Below are 19,353 nucleotides of genomic sequence, written 5' to 3'. Positions count from 1 at the left end.
ACTTATCTCATCACAAACTCGCTTTGACAGTTTTCACATTCGCTCAGATTCCCACTAACCGCGATAGAAAGCCCTGCGAGTGCGCTTTTATTGTGACGTCATCATAACTCGAGCGTTCGAAAATGGAATGTAGTAGCCTAATATTATCCTATATCAAAGCGCATTTTAAAAATTTAGTTTATTTTTTGTGGACACAATTGCCATTGAGGCAGTGCAATGATCTTGAACTGGATTTGCTGTCAGCGTTTTTATGTCTAAAGTCTCCTGTAGCAAACTGAAACTATGCGTTTTGTATTTCCTTCATGATTAAGTTATGTTTGTCATTTAAACTTAATCATGCACAATTTATTTATTGTTTAAGAATGTTTAACCATATAAAATCAGCCATTTTCCGCTCCCTGAAAATATACACTTTGCGAGGGAAAGCCCAACCGCTGCAATCGCCATTTTGTCTCTCGCTGTGGACTGGATCTGCAGCTCTACAATGGGAAGGTTAATCTACTTACAAAACATACACATGTAAATGAACAACTCTTACTCAATTAAAGGTCAATTGCGCCGCTGGGTCTGTCATCTTCAGAAATATAAACTAAGATTAGCACTTGACTGCTCAGCACCTTTCTTTTACTGTCTGTGCTGCAGCACAGCATAGTTTTGAATGTGGTGTTTTTCCTGTAAATTACAATTATCATGTTTTATGTATGACCACACATATTTTATTATGCTAAAATGATTATTGTTTTCACATTTTTAATAAATTAATTTAATGTTTTTAAATCATTTGAGTCTTTTAATCCATGTTTATCACTTGAATGAGTTACACTTTAAAGGAGCCGTATGTAAGATTGTGGCCAAAACTGGTACTGCAATCACTTTCAAATTACTGTAGAGCGGTGTATCCCCTCCCCCTCCTCCCTGACTCCAGGTTGCCAGATAGGCTGCAGGATCCAGCAGGAACGTAGTAGGCTGCTACAAGAAGCTTTTTCTGTTAATTATGTTTATGCTTCAAATATGTTTTGCAAAGTAATTATATATCGCAAAAATTTACTAATGGCGATTAGCCAAATATAATCGTAAAGATGTATGCTCGTATGTGACAGTACATTGTTAGAACAGTAGCTGTTAGTCTAACTTGTAACGGTAGGTATCTGTCATTAACGTAAGTACAAGCTCAAGCCTCTGTCACTGTGTGTAACCGATATCAAAGATACAGCTATTCATTTAGCTGACGCTATAAGTGAAAGCGACCAGCTGTATTTTTTAACTTACCCTGCAGTACACGTCCATAACGCTAAAATATGTGATCTGAAAGATTACGTGTCATTCTATTATTTTTGGCTGTAGAACTTGCATGATAAACAATAATGGGCGTGGTAATGTTGTTTTCCTCAGCGTCTCATCATAATGACAGAGAAACGGGCTCTGATAATTCATTGCTAATGTTAGCAATGACGACTCGTCGTTTTTATTACACAAACAATTCCTTACCTTTTCAAGTCAATGACCCACCTCCTCCATATGAGCTAACGTGACGTTACTTTGCACGAACATGCTTTGTTCGATTGTCATGAATATTTGAAATGTCCATTTACATCAAGTAAGTTAGCCAAGCATAGATGAATCTTAGTTACCTGTCCAGAAATTCTTCTCCGTTTTCAGCCGTCTCCATCTTTCAAAGGCATCTCCTATACAGATCCTTGTTTTATTTCGGACTTTGTCACGAAGTATTTCGGATTCATAACGAGTATTTTTTTTGTTTCGCAACGTTAGATTTTTTTTTATCCGATTCCGACACGTTTGTAGCTGCAGCTGTGGTAACTAGCAGAGCTGGCAACCCGGATGCCGCAACACTACTGACTTCGTGATTGGTAGATAGGTGGAGGGTGGCGCATCAGACCAAAACACAACATGACAACATCAACATCAGTTGAGGGCTGCAACTTCATTTTTTAAATGACAATATCCTGGCCGGACTACTGTTGTCAGTGATATAAGTATTTGTAATGAACATGATTGCTTAATGTCTAGTGACATATCAGGGCCATTTTATGATTAATTGAAATAAATTTCTTACATACAGCTCCTTTAAAATGGCCATTTCCCAAACTGGGGTTTTTGTATATGAAAAGCTAATAAAAATTAGAAATATGTAAAATTTAATAATTTTAAAGTAAATACAATCAATATTAGATCTCTTACTAAAAATATTAAATATTTTGTTTGTGTCATGTGATGAGTAGCCTAACAGAGATGAGAAAATTAAGAACATGCAAATGTGTTGATGAATTATTAAAATATTAATTTAAAATCTCAAGGCAAAATAATTTAAGTCAAAGGGGTTCAGCTGACAAAAAAATGGGGATTCCCTGCTTTACAACAACTTTCAACTTGCCACTTAATATAATTCAATATTAGGCTGCATAGATTAGGTCAGCCGATACTGGGAACACTTCCCTTAAATCCTGATGTACTCGTTACATCATAAGAAGAATGGCATCTACGCTAATTTTAGTGTCTTTGTTTATCCCGAGGTTTTCCCGCAGCCTGCCGGATCCAGGCCGTTTCCAGATCTGACGAAGGAGTTTCGCCTGGACCCGATGACAATGCAGTGCTGAAGTGCCAACTAGCCTCTCCCTATGGAGGATCCCTATACCACTCTACAGATAAAGCCTTGTGGAATTTTTCGGTTCGCGTACCTATCCAAAGTGATAAGATAAAATAAAATTCTGCATCAAAATTTATAAACAAGACAAGTAGTTTGTTTAGGCATGGTTTGTAAGGAATTACAAACCTGTGCACATATATTCAAACGCACATAACTATAGAATCAATTCTTAGTGCGCATGTGAACGCCATCAGCGTCTATCACAGGTTCACGTTTAAAGTCTGTTTAGAGAGAACGGTGTCGTCTTAGCGGCCCCTAATTTAATAACAAATGATCATTTAGACGGAAGTGAATCAATCAAAACTAACTTTAGCTGGAAAAAACATTTTTCAAGAGCCACTATAAAACTAAACCAATCTCTGTTACCTTAAATTATATCTTTATCTCTGTAAAGCTGCTTTGAAACAATCTACATTGTTAAAAGCGCTATAGAAATGAGGATGACTTGACTTGACTTGACATTTACGTTGATCGTGGGGAATATTCCCATCGTAAACAAAACTCAGCCACTGCGTCTTCTTCAGCGGTTCAAATTTAGGAACATCAAAATGATTTCTGTGTTTGTTATTGCACCCAAGAACAGAACAACACAATCGCTAGACGCAATTCTGCTCCAGCGTATCAACAATGACGGACTATGATGACAGCTCGCTCAGGGCGGGGCTGTGTTGAAACCCTGCTGTCAATCAACAACCGTGGGAGGGGCGTCAGGTGCCGTGTGACGTCACACGGTGAAACGGCCCAATTTGAGACAGGGGAAAACATAAAGAGATTAAAACAAAAACACTGGATGGATTTTTATCATTATATGATGGTTGTGTACAGGCACTGCCAACACACATTTCAGTACAATCAACTTGTAAAAGTGCATGTACCATTATATGACCCCTTTAACTGAATGATTGATGGTTTGTTCAGGTCATGTCTTATACTTCTAGAAGAATATATGCACTTATATATATATATATATATGCAATATATGCACTTGCATATATTGTTAGAAACTTGATATTTCATCATCTCACTATTAAAACTCATTCTTTCCTCACTTTCTTTATTTCTGCAACTCGTATTAATGTGTGGTTTGTGTTAAATATTAGTTTTATGTGTTAGAGTAATCAATTAAGTCTGGTTTGTATTCAAAGAGAAGTATTCTTAATCACAACTCATAATCCGTCCCTGATATATATATATATATATATATATATATATATATATACAGTATATATATACAGTTCTTTAATATTTAATGTATTTTTGAATGGATCCATCAAGTTTTTATGGCCACCATTTAAAACAAATTAACTGGATTAGAAAATGAATAATGCAAGTATAAGTTTTATAACTTTTATTATTATAAAATGGACTTAAACTGGGTTCATGCGTCAGTTTTAATTTTATTCTGGAGCCTGAACTCCAGCTCTGCTGCCACACTGGACAGGGGTGGGAATTACCGGTACAATGGATCACCCTCAATGTAATCTGTCAAAGTGATGTACGGCCTTCAGATTTTTTAGGACATTAATTGAACATTTAATTGAGGATGTTTACAAATATAATGCAAAGAACAGTCTTTATCAATTAAATTTTACTAACCAAATCAAATTAATATTTGGTGTGCACAATAGTACATTTGCACACAGATAAGTTTGCAGGTAAGAGTTGAGAGTGAAACTGTCCTGAATATAACAAAATGATAAAATAATAGGCCTAATCAGTAAATTAATAAACAATGAAAGAAACAAATCAAAACCCAAGTTCTTTTATAGACAGATGAAAACCAATGTATGGTCAGCAACCCCATGCCATTGTATTGCTGTTTTTTATTTTTCCAGGAAGTCACTACATTTTACAATTCTTTACAGATTCACACACCAGTTTTCCTCGACTGTTTGTTTTGACTAAATATATAAAGTCATAAAACTGATTTTCGGCGGGCAAGTGAAGCTCACGTTGCTAATGATTTTGTGCTGACCGTCACAAGACTGTGAGGCATGTGATATTGATCAGACTATTAAACACATCCAGCATTGTGCAGTGAATGTTCAATGTAAGATTGTGTCATATTTGTTTTTCCTCCACAGGAGGCGCTCAGCGGCTCAGGAAGCCGAGTCCTCCATTGTGACGCATTAAAATCTCTGTAGGATTTTTGTCCTGCTTTAAACATTTGAACATGACCACATATAATTGTTTAAATATTTTAACATTAGTTATTGGTTTCTGGCACACAACTTAAAATCCGCCGCATAAATCTGTATAAAAGGATCTTTAAAAACTCTAGTTTGGTACACATTGCTCTACTGTGATTGGTCCGCTCTAACAGCGATGAGAAAAGTAACAGCTTTTCCGTGACCACGCTAACGTCTATATATTGCTTCAGCAGGGGTGTAAACAATTTATAAATACCTTAATCATGACAGAGAAACATTAATAGCGTACCAACTGAAAATACACATTAAGAAGTTAAAATAACAGAATAATTATTTAGTCCCATCGTACCAGACCAATTAGAGACAGCTTCCGGGCCGCTAAACCGCTCCCACTTTAAATACCACGTCACGCGAATCGTGATCTGTCACTTATAATTCAATGTTTACATACACAACTCTTCCGTGATCCACAGACATGTAGAGTACAGTCCGCGCCGCAGAAATGGTTCACGTGTATAACTGCCACCCGTTCGCGTCGCAGCGCATCGTGCCGGCGGAGCAGGAGCCCGGGCTGGTGTGCTGCGGCGGCGGGGCGCTGTTCGTGGTGAGCGCCGGAGGCTGCAGGATCGAGGCGTACAGTCTGCGGGACCGGGAGGCGGAGGAGGAGGGGGGGTGTCCGCTCATCTGCCGCTTCAGCAGCGTGGGCTCGGTGCTCAGCATCCGACACAGCACTGTGGGTCAGTCACTACACTACACTGCACTACAACATCGTTAGTGTGTGATCGCTAGTCTCTTTAAAGTACCGTGGTCCCATGTGAAAAAGAAGTACACTGTAACTGTTAGCATGGTTTTAAAAAGAGAGTAAGTTACTCATTACAGAACACACTGAAAACTTACTAAGTTGTTTTTGGACTCTTAATTGCATGTTATTTGCGATTTAGTGAAAAACATTTGTGTACATTTATATTTAGCCTTTGGCTTTTGGCTTTACATTTAATATTCAACAATAATATTGATCTGCCTGCTTTGATACCATTATATGAGAACTGAACTGAGCTGGACGATGACATCACGGTTTTCTCCAGAGCGACTATATATATATATATATATAAATTAACTAAATTAATAACTTTTTTTACAACAGAAATGAACCATCACTGAACGGATTTAAGCTGGACTGTGACGCTATTTTCTTCTAGAAAAAAAACTTTGTTGCATTATTTTCCTGTTTTGTAAAAAGCGCTATATAAATAAAGTTGACTTAAGGGTGCTTTTGTGAGCCACTTAAGTAGATCTTTATGTAATTTCATAATAACTTTTATTGTAATTTAAATATGGTTAAAGTCTATACAGCTGAATGTACTGATAATAATTTATGATAAACTAATATTAGGGATGCGCGATATATCAGCCACCATAACTGTGTCCGCCGATATACGTTCATTTTAATGTTATCGTTATTGGCCCGATAAGAATATTTGGCAGATATATTAAAGCTGATAAATAATGAATTATTTCATTCAGCTGAGACACTTTTTGGTTTTGAACTGCTTGAAATATGATTGGAATCACTTCAAAAAGTTCAGTGCAACATGTGAAGCACAAGTCTGTCATATAAACTACGTAAAATAGTAGATGGTAATAGGTAATATGGTAATAGATGTTACTGATTATTATGGTAATAGATGTTACCGATTATTCGTTTACCATGCAATTTGTGTTCATTTAAAATAAACCATTGGAAAAACCTTGTCTGTTTTTGTCCTCAGGGGACTATCTAGTCACTATTGAAGAGAAGAACAAGGCCACTTATCTCAGGGCCTACACTAACTGGAGGTACCAGGCTGTGGAGAAGACTCGCGTCGGGGTGCGTCTGTTGGGTCACCTCCTGCGGGGCTCGTCCTTCCGCGGAGCTCCCAAAGAGCAGATGGAGATCATCGAAATCCCTCTGTTTGAGCCGCCGCTCTGTATGGCATGCTGCAGTGTTACCGGTGAGAACACGTGCACGGAAAACAAACACAATCAACTAGGGGTGGTTAATCTGTCTGATTTCCCGATTCGATTCGATTACGCTTATTGAAGTCCCGGTTCGATTACAGTCAATTTTCAATTATTAACGATTCTCGATTAGCGATTATTGATTTTCCATTTCACAACAGTAAACGAAAATACACTACAAAGTGATTACAGTATTTAAAAAAAGTCAGCTGCTGAATTACTTAACTCTTTTATTGGGTAACAACAACTCAAAGCACTTTCTGTGTCGTGTAGTTATAACTTAAGAATTATTTGTATGTAGCTTATGTTCTGTAGAACACAGAAATGAATACATCACATTGTTTTGTGACTCATCAAGTTGAACTAAACAATAACAAATAAATGAAAGGCTTATTTCCTTTAGGAAGTAGATCAGAACCAACATACTGTAGAAATTGGACAATTTTCTTCTAGAAAGACAAGGTGTTGTTCAGGTGGAGGAAGACTGCAGGTTGCAGTCGAAACATATCAAGGTAAAGAAAAGGTTTTCTCTCCTCCTGAACACCTTTCTAGAAGAAAATTGTCCAATTTAATCATTAAGAAGACAAAATGAACATTTTTGAACAACTTACTGTAACTTCAGTAACACCTATAGGCCTGTCATGATAACAAATCTTGCTGGGCGATAAATTGTCCAAGAAATTATTGCGATAAACGATAATATTGATAATAAAGTCGTTCTGAGACCATTTTCTTCTAAAATAATGATAATGGCATAATAATGAAGGTACACCTTTTCAAAGATCAATAAACTTTTATTTCTAAAGACTATTTAAATGAACAAAACAACCAAAAACAATAAAAGCAATGGACTCTGTCTCTGTTAACAAAAAATGCACTTACCAATGTGTGACTTCTGTTCACACTGAGAATCATATCATGTACTGTGTGAGCATGCGTCTCAGATGAGTATGTGCGCTAGTTTGTGTGTGTGTGTGTGTGTGTGTGTGTGTGTGTGTGTGTGTGTGTGCTCGCGTCTCATATGAGTATGTGCACGGAGAGTTTGTGTGTGTTCCGTCTCATTGAGTTTGTGCGCGAGTTTGTGTCTCCGTCTCATTGAGTTTGTGTGTGTGTGTGTGTGTGCTCGCGTCAGTGTGTGCGTGGAGAGTTTATGTGCGCGCATGTCTCATATGTGCGTGGAGAGTTTGTGTGTGCCACGCGTGTCTCATATGAGTAGGCTATGTGCGTGAAGAGTTTGTATGTGCGCGCATCTCGTGTGTGTAGAGTTTGCGTGTATGTGCGTGAGCGACTGTAGGTGTGTCGATGTGCATTTCATATGTATTTGTTTGAGCATTCAGCAGTATACATGTATGTTTGACTACTTAATATATGTGTATGCAAGTGTTTCATATATGTGTGCGTGAATCAAGTTTGATATAAGCCCTAAACGGCGCCTCATATGAGGGTAAGAGAGAGAGAGGAACGAGCGAGAGGTAGTGCTTGCGCTACGGCGCTCTGCAATCAAATACGATTGTAAATAGGCTCAAACAGGCTTTTACACACCTGCTCACACTCGCTCTGGCTGGTTACACCATAGACACACGCGCTTGCTAACTGGAACTGGGCGCGTTCGTGACGTTCAACTTCCGGTATAATTTTTTTTACAAAATAAAACAATGCATTTTTTTTTTAAATAAATAAAAAATCGATTTTTGAAGATATAATAATCAATTCATACTCGTCCATAACATATTCGCGATTAATCAATAATCGATTTTTTTCACCACCCCTACAATCAACTCGCTATAGCATGGTTTCCTAACTACGATGCTCTATATATCCATAGCCTAAACACCTGGGTTTAACACTTCAGACAAGTATAACATTACAGATACATTGAAGAAGTTCAGACAAATGGGACGTTCCCAAAACTCACACCATTGGTCATACCAGAAGTCATACCAGTATGGTTGATATGGTCATACTGGTCTGATACACAGTGCGTTTTATTTCTCTGCTGTTTACGTTCACTTAAGACTAGGGGTGTAACGATATTCAAAACGAACCGGAAAACCGCGAAACAGAACCAACGATACGTATCGCGATTCTCTCATGGCGTACCGAACACGCCCCGCCCCCCTAACCCTAACCGCCCCCCAGCCCTGGGTCATCAGACCTCATGTCTTATGTGTACACAACGAATTCAGTTTTGTAGCCTAACCGCCATTAACACCATATAACAGCAAGCTCCGTGTTTTGTTACCTTCGATAATAAGCAAGGTGTAATCTTCAAATTCTGTCTATTTGATCACGAAATTCAAACAAATAAATGGCGTTTTGGCGCTCTCTGATGTGGCGTGAGATCGCTGTACTAGCTCCTCATTTCAAGCGGCAGCGAGTAAACGCGACCATCTCTTCCTCAGTTACAGAATAAACATGAATAGACACCTGAAGGAATGTTGAAATATACAGTATACTTACTGAAAGGCATCATAACTCGTGTAATCGCTCAATCAGTGTTTCAGCAGCGCAAAGACGTCAATAAAACAGCTTAGTTTGTCACAGCATTATATGAGTAAAAACACAAGTTAATGCAAAAACTGGCTTATGTTCAGTTTACATGTTTTCATACAATGTTTTGGGTGTTGATTATTATATCTAAAAAATAAATAGCATCTGAATTTAGGCTAAAAGTCTAGGCTCTGTTGTTGACCTTTAATGTTACGTGCGGGCTCCTTATATAATTTACAGCATTAGCTGACTTTTTTTTTTAATCCTTGCGAAACGTTTAATTGTAATAGAATTAATTTAAAGACAAAGACACAATTTTTTCATTAAACCACTGTTTAAAAAAAGGCTTAAAAACGTGAGCAAATGATAAACCTTAGTGGCGATGCAGTACTGGCCCGATCGGGGATGAACAGTTCGATGAATGTCCGGGTATTTTTTTAACTGGCCCCGGGCCATTGTGCAGTGTTTATTGTCGAGCCCTGACCCAACAATACTTACAATAAGGAGTGTAATCTGGCATTTTCTCAAAAAAATACATGCATAAATTCAATCGTCACCGGTGCCCAATGACTTTTGGGATAAGCTAGGCTGCGAAGGATCCATTCGTTCAATCCTCCGAGGAAAAGAAGGATGCTTTTATAGCCCACATTCGAAGAAGGCTTAGAATTGCATTCGGCCTTCGCAGGATCCAGCCACTGAATCGGGACCCAGCTCATGTTTTCACACACAAGGGAGTTGACCTACCAATGGTTTACTTATAGTTAACTCTGCTCATTGACCTGAGATGCATGTAACTGAGTCCTCTGTTGCCTTAGGTGATCTTCTAGTGGGCTGTGCCAAGAGTTTGGTGGTCTTCAGTCTGAAGCGGCAGACGCTGAGCGAGCAGGTCTCTGTGCTGGACTTCGAGAGGGTCCTCATCCTTCACATCCAGGGCTGGAGCCCATCTCAGGTGGCCTTCTGTGCTGGATACGTGGCCCTTCAAACGGAGCTGGAGGTCCTGGTGGTGAAGCTCACCCCGCGGCAGAAGAGCAGCCGGGACAACACCGCACAGCAACACTCACTGCTGCCAGAAGATATCATGACTGAAACCAGCTTAGATGAAGATGCAGGTATTACCAGAGCTAGTTCCCTCTCCCATTGTTTCCTTTCTCTTCACTGTACTTGTTGCATGCTTAGTTAGTATAATAATCTGGGGCCATATTCACAAAGAATTACCACTTACATCTAGGAGTACTCTTAAATCGCACTAAAATATTTTAGCTACGAGTATTCTCTTAAAAGTTATTCACAACGCCTTTCAGACCTACTCTTAGTAAGGAAAAATGAGTGATTCTTCGTTGCTATGGATGACATCAATTCTCATACACAAGCTTCCTCGCAATGATCACGGTGATTGGTTGTTAGATGACAGGGCCATCATGCGGATCATAACACTGACGCAACAAATCATGGAATTACGACATCTAAATATGTCTGTGTCCTACACAAAATAATAATAGTAATGTCATGGAAATGCATATATAATGACATGTTTGTGCAGGCCCCAGTGAAGTGTAATTCTAAAAAGGCAGAGAGAGAGAGAAAAGTCGTGAATTCAATTAAATTAAATCAAGGTAGCCTAATACCCTAATGAAAAACGCCACTTGCCTAATAATGAAAAACGACACTTGCATTAACACTGGTTTGGTTAATTGACATCCTATGAGCCTAAATAGACACTTAAAGCAAGGAAATGTTGCTCCTATTGAAATAATGTAATAGTTGAATGACGGTGGATTATGAACTCGCCAAAATGGAAAAGAAAGCCCAACTGGACGCAGGATCAGTTACTGCTGCTGTCCCAGTTAGTGCTGGGAAAAATTTATTTGAAATACTGGAAATACTGTTATGTATTTACAGACATAACAGTGCTATCTAATAAAGTCTTAAGAAAAATGGCAAAAAGAACTCAAATTAAATGTACTTCACAAATGCATCATAAACCTAACCCTCATCCTAACACATCTTTCCCTCGTGGGTCAAAATGACCCGAAGCCCTAAAATTATACTTTTTTAGAAAGCTTTTTTTTTTTTCATTTTGATTATTTTAATTCTTTTGGAATTTTTTAATTTTATTTTTCATTTATTTACCTTTTATTAATTTGATCAATAAATAATAAATAAACAACTAGTTATTTAGTCATTTAAGCACCTTCCCTACATTATTTCAACTTAAATTCAAAATAACTCACAATTTCATGCCTAAACCTTTTAATTCAGCTCAAAATATTTTACATTGTGTGTCTTTGCCGACCTCTTGTGAAAGAAAAATAATATAACATGATATTTCATGACTCTTGCCATTAGATGGCCTTATATCTCCATATGGAGCAAATGAGCTGTCCTGCTGGGTCCTAAAGCCAGTTCACGTCAGTTTGCATTCAGATACCCATGTAGACATTATAAAATACTTTTTTGGTAAAGTTTTAGCATTTTTAGTTAGAATTTAGTTTGAGCATTTTGTAGGGTTTTCTTTGTGACGCATTCCTCGCTTTCCATGCATTCCTATGGGGGTCAAATTGCCCCCGTGAGGGAAAGATTTGTTACTTTACACCACCAGTTAAATTTACACCACAAAACTCCTCAAATCCATTACATTTTCTTTGTGTGTATTCGTGGTTCAAGTGCGACAAAAGTCCTGGGGTCTTGAACCCCTCCGATGAACACTAAATATGTTTTTTATTTTATCACAAATATTTTCCGGGTCAAAATGACCAGAGGGAAGGACGAGTTAAAGCCCAAAGTATGTTTTGCATTTAAAAAAAAAAGGAAATATACTTTGTGCTTATCTAGACAGAAACCACTGGCACAGAAGATCTCTAAGATCTACTTTGGCTTGCAATGCTTTAGGGAAACGAGTTACAACAGTGTTATTTCCTACCTTTTTAATATATTTTTCTTCTAGAGATGAAAAAAGATGGATTCAGCCCCCTCCATGAGCAAGAGGACTTCTTTCTGTTCCCGAAGCATCAGGAGATGTTGGGTAATGAAGCCCAGGAGTGTGGCATCTCTCTGGTTCTGGAGTGGACTGGTATGGAGGCGGAGAGCCGAGGAGACATGAGCGTGGTTTACATCTTATTCAGGTATAATGAAGAGCATAATAAAATCAGCTGCTTTCTGAATGTGGTGTGTGTGTGTGTTTGTCAGACGTCAACTCTCTAGTTTGCCCTGTCTAGGAGGTTTGCGCCTGATTTCTTCCAAGGTTGCAGTGTTGAGGAGACACACTTGCATTCCCTACAGCTCCACCCCATGTTTACTGGTAAGCTATCACACACGCGGAGCAATGTAGCGCCCGGCGTGACACAAGTGTTTTCTGCTAGTTTCAGCCCGACGCAGTTTTCATTTTCATGTCCTGCGTCACTTGTTTAAATAGCAAATGCATTTGTGCTCATCTGTGTGCCCATGGGCTGTCGGTCTGAGAACCAGGTGTGTGTTCAGGCGTGTGTTCAGGCGTGTGTTCAGGCACATTGCTGGAGTGTTGCTATTCTGAGGAACTGAAATAGACTGAGCTATTGACCAACTGAAACCTGCTCTGAAGTCAATGGCGCAGTCTTTTTTTTGTCATTTAAAGAGCGCGTTAGTAATATGAGCCTATAGGCATGTCCACAACACATGTACACTTTGTCCCGTTGATGTTCTGCTTGCGCTTTAACCTCGCACACGAGCAGATCCGTTTCCTTGTTAGAAAAACGTTTTTGTCTTCCCGCTTGCAAATTCCTCCATGTAAATAGCGAATCCTCCATGGCTTGAGCACAACTGGCTTTAAAAGGGAATAGAAGATGAAACTTTGATTGGTTTATCGCACGTTACGCCCAACACACACCTATTACCCATTTAGAGAATAGGGACGACCCTTTTAGACCATGCGCCGGGTGCGCCGACCATTTTTCCCGTCGTTAAACTAGCAAAAGTGGCTTCGGACTCGTACTAAGTGCACTTGCGCCCTGCGCTTTACATGTGCTTAGATCCTTAAAATAGGGCCCATAGTGTGCTTCATTCACTCACACACACCTCTCTCTGGTAAACAGGTAAACAGGAAGAAGCTTCCATCGCCAAAGTTGGGGAACCTACTTGTATGTTTGTTTTCTTCTCGTTGCCGAACACCGGCTACATGTACAGCTTGAAGAACGCCGTGGAGCTCGTGTCTACCTACCAGTACCCAGAAAAGACCCACCAGGCTGTGCTTAGTGACCAGTTCCTCTACATCATCACCAGGTAGGGCGGACACATTCCCGTGTTCACTGTACACGTACGACTGTTCTTGACAGATAAACTAAGGTTAATAATTACTCTTTGTCTGCTGTGATACAGTACATAGTGAGATGAACAGGTTTTTGTCTAATGCATTATTCCATAGCTCACTGTGATTGGTCAAATGTTGGCATTTATATTTATATATTTGTACTAAAGAGCAGTATACACAAATTAATTTCTCAATGTAATGGAAGTAATGACAGATCTTTTCTGCTATATTTTTAGTAATTTAGCAAAACGGATTATCAAAAAAGAAAAACATGTAGGATGGGGACTTGGTTCAATTTATCTGTTGTTGATTGGATGAAGGCAAATCTTAAAGTCACTATGAAGTAAAAACTGACAGTTCTTGTTTTTTATGGGATATTGCAGTATTTACTATAAATGATTTATCTGTGCACATAATTATTGTTTTAAATTCATGTTCCTGGTAATCTTGAATCAGAATAACTTCCTCTTGGAGCTTCTCTTCTCTTCTCTGATGACGAGGGTGGGGCTATAACCTGTCAATCACACGAGATCCACCAATAGCAAACCACAATCAAGTCACCTTTATTTATATAGCGCTTTTACAATACAAATTGTTTTAAAGCAGCTTTACAGAGATAACAGGAAAGTAAAGTTGTAATAGTATTGTTAAATTCAAAATTAAATGTTAAATGTCCCCAACTAAGCAAGCCAAAAGCCAATGGCGAATGAAGGCGAAAAAAAAAAAGCGACAGTTGCAAGGAACCAAAACTCTATCAGGTGACCGAATGGAGAAAAAAACCTTGGGAGAACCGAGGCTCAGTCAGGGGGCCAGTCCTCCTTTGGCCAACAAACGAACAGTGTATGATTATGATTTAGGCGGCATAATAGGTCAGAAGTCAGATTGGATCAGAACTTTCACAATATTTATCCAGTTCATCTGGTTAGGGGTCGGAGTCATCCCGCCGGTGTGGAGATGAGTTTGTTGAGGTGTCTATGAGGCCTTCACAGTGTTGATGAGGCTGGCACTTCAGGGATGCGTTGTCGTCGTGTCCATGCGATGGTCCTTCATCAGATCTGGATATAGCCTGGATCCGGCGGACTGCGGTAAACCTCGGGATAAACAGAGAGACTAATATTAGCGTAGACGCTATCCTTCTTATGATGTACAAAGTACATCAGGATTTATGGGAAGTGTTCCCGGTTCCGGCTGATCTAAACTATGCAGCCTAACATTGAATTATAGCAATCTATAATGTGTTATGTGTATGCTAAGCCAAAGAGATGTGTTTTTAGTCTAGATTTGAACTGACAGACTGTGTCTGCTTCCCGGACAATGTTAGGAAGATTGTTCCAAAGTTTTGGTGCCAAGTAGGAAAAGGATCTACCGCCAGCAGTTTATTTTGATATTCTAGGTATTATCAACTTGTCAGAATTTTGAGATCGCAATAGACGTGAAGGACTATAATGGGTTAAGAGCTCCCTCAAGTACTGCGGAGCTAAACCATTTAGTGCTTTGTAAGTAATCAGCAATATTTTAAAATGTATATAATGTTTAATAGGGAGCCAATGTAGTATTGACAGAACCGGGCTAATATGGTCATACTTCCTGGTTCTGGTAAGAAGCGGCTGCGTTTTGGACCAGCTGTAGTTTGTTTATTAAGCGTGCAGTGCAACCACCCAGTAGAGCATTACAATAATCTAGCCTTGAGGTCATGAACGCCTGAACTAATTGTCCCGCATTTGTAAATGAGAGCATATGACGTAATTTAGATATATTTTTAAGATGGAAAAATGCGCTTTTACAGATACTAGACACGTGACTTTCAAATGAGAGATTGGTATCAAAGAGCACACCCAGGTTCCTAACTGACGACGAAGACTTAACAGAGCAGCCATCAAGTGTTAAACAGTATTCTAGGTTATTACGTGTGGAAGTTTTTTGTCCAATAATTAGAATCTCTGTTTTTTCAGAATTTAGTAGAAGGAAATTACTAGTCATCCAATTTTTTATATCAGCTATGCATTCCTTTAATTTTGTGAATTGGTAAGTTTCTTTAGGTTTTGAGGAAATATAGAGCTGAGTATCATCAGCATAACAGTGAAAAATATTCCATGTTTCCTAATGATATCACCTAACGGTAGCATTTACAGAGTGAACAGCAGCGGTCCTAGTACTGAGCCTTGTGGTACGCCATACTGAACTTGTGATCGATAAGACATCTCTTCATTTACTGCTACAAACTGATAACGGTCAGATAAGTATGATTTAAACCATGCTAGTGCAATTCCATTAATGCCAACATAGGTTTTTAGTCTATTTAATAGAATGTTGTGGTCAATGGTGTCAAATGCAGCACTAAGATCAAGTAACACTAATAGAGAGATACAACCACGATCGGATGATAAGAGCAAATCATTTGTGACTTTAATGAGAGCAGTCTCAGTACTATGGCAAGTAGGGCTGGGTATCGTAACAAAATTTTCGATACCGATACCGATACCTTGACTTCGATACCGGTTCCTGAACGATACTTTTTTCGATACCAATTTTATCAATACAATACAAAACATTACCTAAAAAAAACTTTTATTTTTTCAGTTTGTTTACTTTTTTACACATATTTTGAAAGTAGACATATTTTGAACATATATAGAACTATTTCTCATGTCTGTGAGGCAAGTATCCTATAGGCTGAGTTTTGGTTTATATGTGACGCGCTCCAGTTCTTGTAGTCGAAGGCGGATAAACTTTCTACTCTCGAGTGTATTCTGTGCGCTTTTAAGTGCCTTATCAGATTTACCTGTGTTGCTGGTCTTGACAGCATTTATCTTGTCGAAAATATTGCATCGTGTGCTTATGGCATTGAGTCGGGTACATAAGTACACTTTTGATCATTTCCACATATTTTCTATCTATCTGGGTTGGGACGCTTACACACACACATACACACACACACAAACACACACTACAGCCTCACGTGCGACGAGGCACGTCTCTGGGCAGCTGCGTAAACTAGTGTTTTTCCGCCACAGCCAATCATACTGCATGTTTATTGTTTCACTGACGTTGACGAGATTAACCACTTAGGTACCAAAACTTGGTACCGAAAAACAAGACATGTTTCAATACTCGGTAGTATCGAGGCAATTCGGTCGGTACCTAAAAAGTACCGAACTCGGTACCCAGCCCTAATGGCACGGTCTAAATCCGGACTGAAAATCCTCGCAGATATCATTTCCTTCAAGAAAGAAACACAGTTGTGAGGATACTGCCTTTTTTAATATCTTTGACAGAAAAGGCAAATTCGAGATCGGCCTGTAATTGACTAATTCCGAGTAAGTTGCGTTTTTTTAACAAGCGGTTTAATCATAGCCAGCTTAAAGGTTTTGGTACGTATCCTAGAGACAAAGACGAATTAATGATATTGAGAAGAGGATCTATGACCTCTGGAAGCATCTCTTTCAATAGTTTAGTTGGTATAGGGTCTAACATACAAGTTGTCGATTTAGATGAGTTAACGATTTTGCAAAATTCTTCTTCTCCTATAGCAACAAATGAATCACATTTTTCCTCAGGGAGATTATAATGCACTCCCTGATGAAATGCTGTAGTAGACGTTTGCATAGTTATAATTTTGTCCCTAATATTATCGATCTTATAAGTGAAGAAGTTCATAAAGTCATTACTGCTGTGTTTCTTGGAAACTTCTGGGCTTGAAGCTTTCTTTTTCATTAGTGTAGCCACTTTTTCAAATAAATACCTAGGATTATGTTTATTTTCTTCTAATAGGGTTGAAAAATAAGCAGATCTAGCAGCTTTTAAAGCCTCTCTGTAAGCAATTGAGCTCTCCTTCCATGCAATCCGAAATACCTCTAGTTTTGTTTTCTTCCAGTTGCGCTCCATTTTTCTGGCTGCTCTCTTAAGGGCCCGGGTGTGCTCGTTGTACCACGGCGTTGGACTATTTTCTTTAATTTTCTTTAAGCGCAGCGGAGCAACGCGTCTAAAGTGCTGGAAAAGAGAGAGTTAAAAGTTTCTGTTGGAATATCGAGTTCTTCTAAGCTATCTGGGATGCTGAGACGATGAAACTGATTAGGAAGATTATTGATAAAGCAATCTTTAGTGGCAGAAGTGATAGGTCTAACATATTTATAACACGGAGTCGGCTTTGCAGCCTCGGCTAAATGTAATTTACATGAGACCAGATAATGATCTGAGATGTCGTCGCTCTGCTGCAGTATTTCAACAGCATCAACATTGATTCCATGTGATAATATTAAATCTAGAGTATGATTACGACAATGAGTAGGTCCTGACACGTGTTGTCTAACTCCAATTGAGTTTACAATGTCTTTAAATCACAATCCCAATGCATCTTTTTCGCTATCTACATGTATATTAAAATCACCAACAATTAGTACTTTATCTGCAGCCAATACTCATTCTGATAGAAAGTCAGCAAATTCTTTGATAAAGTCTTTTTGGTGCCCTGGTGGCCTGTATACAGTAGCCAGCACAAATCTCAAACGTGATTTATCGTTTACACTATATATTTTTACATTAAGCACCAACACTTCAAAAGAAGTATATTTAAAACTAGATTTCTTAGTGGTTTTGAAAATATTACTATAAATTACGGCAACACCTCCTGCTTTACCTTTCGGAAAAGGTTCATGTTTATAACAGTAATCTTGCGGGGTGGACTCATTTAAAGTAATGTAATCGTTTGGTTTTAGCCAGGTTTCTGTCAAACACAGCACATCTAGGTTATAATCTGAAATCATATCATTAACAATAAGTGCTTTTGAAGTAAGGGATGTAATATACAGCAACCCAAGCTTTATCGTTTGCTCATCTGTATTATATCTGTTTTTTATTTGTTGAACATCAATTCAATTTTTAACCTTAGATGGGTTTGGAAGTTTTTTGTATTTCCTAATTTGGGGAACAGACACAGTCTCTATATGATGATATCTAGGTGAAAGAGTCTCTATGTGATGGGATTTTATCTGACCTTGGTGACGCGAGGCCGCCAGCAGACGGTTGGTTTAGCCAGTCTGTCTGCTTCCTGACCTGAGCCCCAGATTGTCATGTTTTATCTTTAAGACTATGAGCCAAATTACTAGAGAGAAGAGCAGCACCATCCCAGGAGGGATGAAATCTCTTTTCAACAGGTCAGGTCTGCCCCAAAAACTTTTCCAATTGTCTATGAATTCTATATTATTTTGTGGACACCACTTAGACAGCCAGCCATTGAGTGAACACAATCTACTAACTATCTCATCACTCCTTCGAACAGGAAGGGGGCCAGAGCAAATTACATTGCCTGACATCGTACTTGCGATTTCAAACACCTCTTTAACGTTAATTTTGGTGATCTCCGATTGGCGAAGTCGAACATCATTAGTGCCGACGTAAATTATAATCTTAGAGAATTTACGATTAGCATTAGCCAGCACTTTTAAATTTGCTTTGATGTCAGGCGCTCTGGCTCCTGTCAAACATGTGACTATGCTGGCTGGTGTCTCTATTTTCACGTTCCGTGTAATAGAATCGCCAATAACTAGGGCACAATCAACAGATTTCTCAGTCGGTGTTTCACTGAGTGGGGCAAATCGATTTGTTGTGGTAATCTGAACGGAAGAGTGGTTTTTTTGATCCGCGACTAGAGCGATCCCTCACTGTCACCCATCTGCCTGGCTGCACAGGCAATAATTCAGCCGGAACCGAATCATGTAAATGGTTTACTATGCTAGGCGCATCCAAAATAGTATCTAAAGCTCTTGAAC

General features: G+C 38.8%; 1 protein-coding gene across 1 annotated transcript in view; it reads left to right on the top strand.

Annotated features, from left to right (window-relative positions):
• Positions 1–5,187: 5,187 nt before the first annotated feature.
• Positions 5,188–19,353, top strand: part of hps3 (HPS3 biogenesis of lysosomal organelles complex 2 subunit 1) — a gene marked incomplete at its 3' end in the record, with an annotated part of 32,438 nt that continues 18,272 nt past the window's right edge. Inside the window, exons 1-6 of the mRNA XM_077201778.1 lie at positions 5,188–5,552; positions 6,585–6,806; positions 10,119–10,412; positions 12,248–12,425; positions 12,519–12,601; positions 13,371–13,557. Of these exons, the coding sequence (XP_077057893.1) occupies positions 5,318–5,552; positions 6,585–6,806; positions 10,119–10,412; positions 12,248–12,425; positions 12,519–12,601; positions 13,371–13,557 (1,199 nt within the window). The remainder of the gene's footprint in view (positions 5,553–6,584; positions 6,807–10,118; positions 10,413–12,247; positions 12,426–12,518; positions 12,602–13,370; positions 13,558–19,353) is intronic.

This window comes from Siphateles boraxobius, unplaced genomic scaffold (genome assembly GCF_051911475.1).
Source record: "Siphateles boraxobius isolate OS27281-9 unplaced genomic scaffold, OSU_SipBor_1 118, whole genome shotgun sequence".
Lineage (NCBI taxonomy): Eukaryota > Metazoa > Chordata > Actinopteri > Cypriniformes > Leuciscidae > Siphateles > Siphateles boraxobius.
This window is presented reverse-complemented; position numbering and strand designations above follow the sequence as displayed.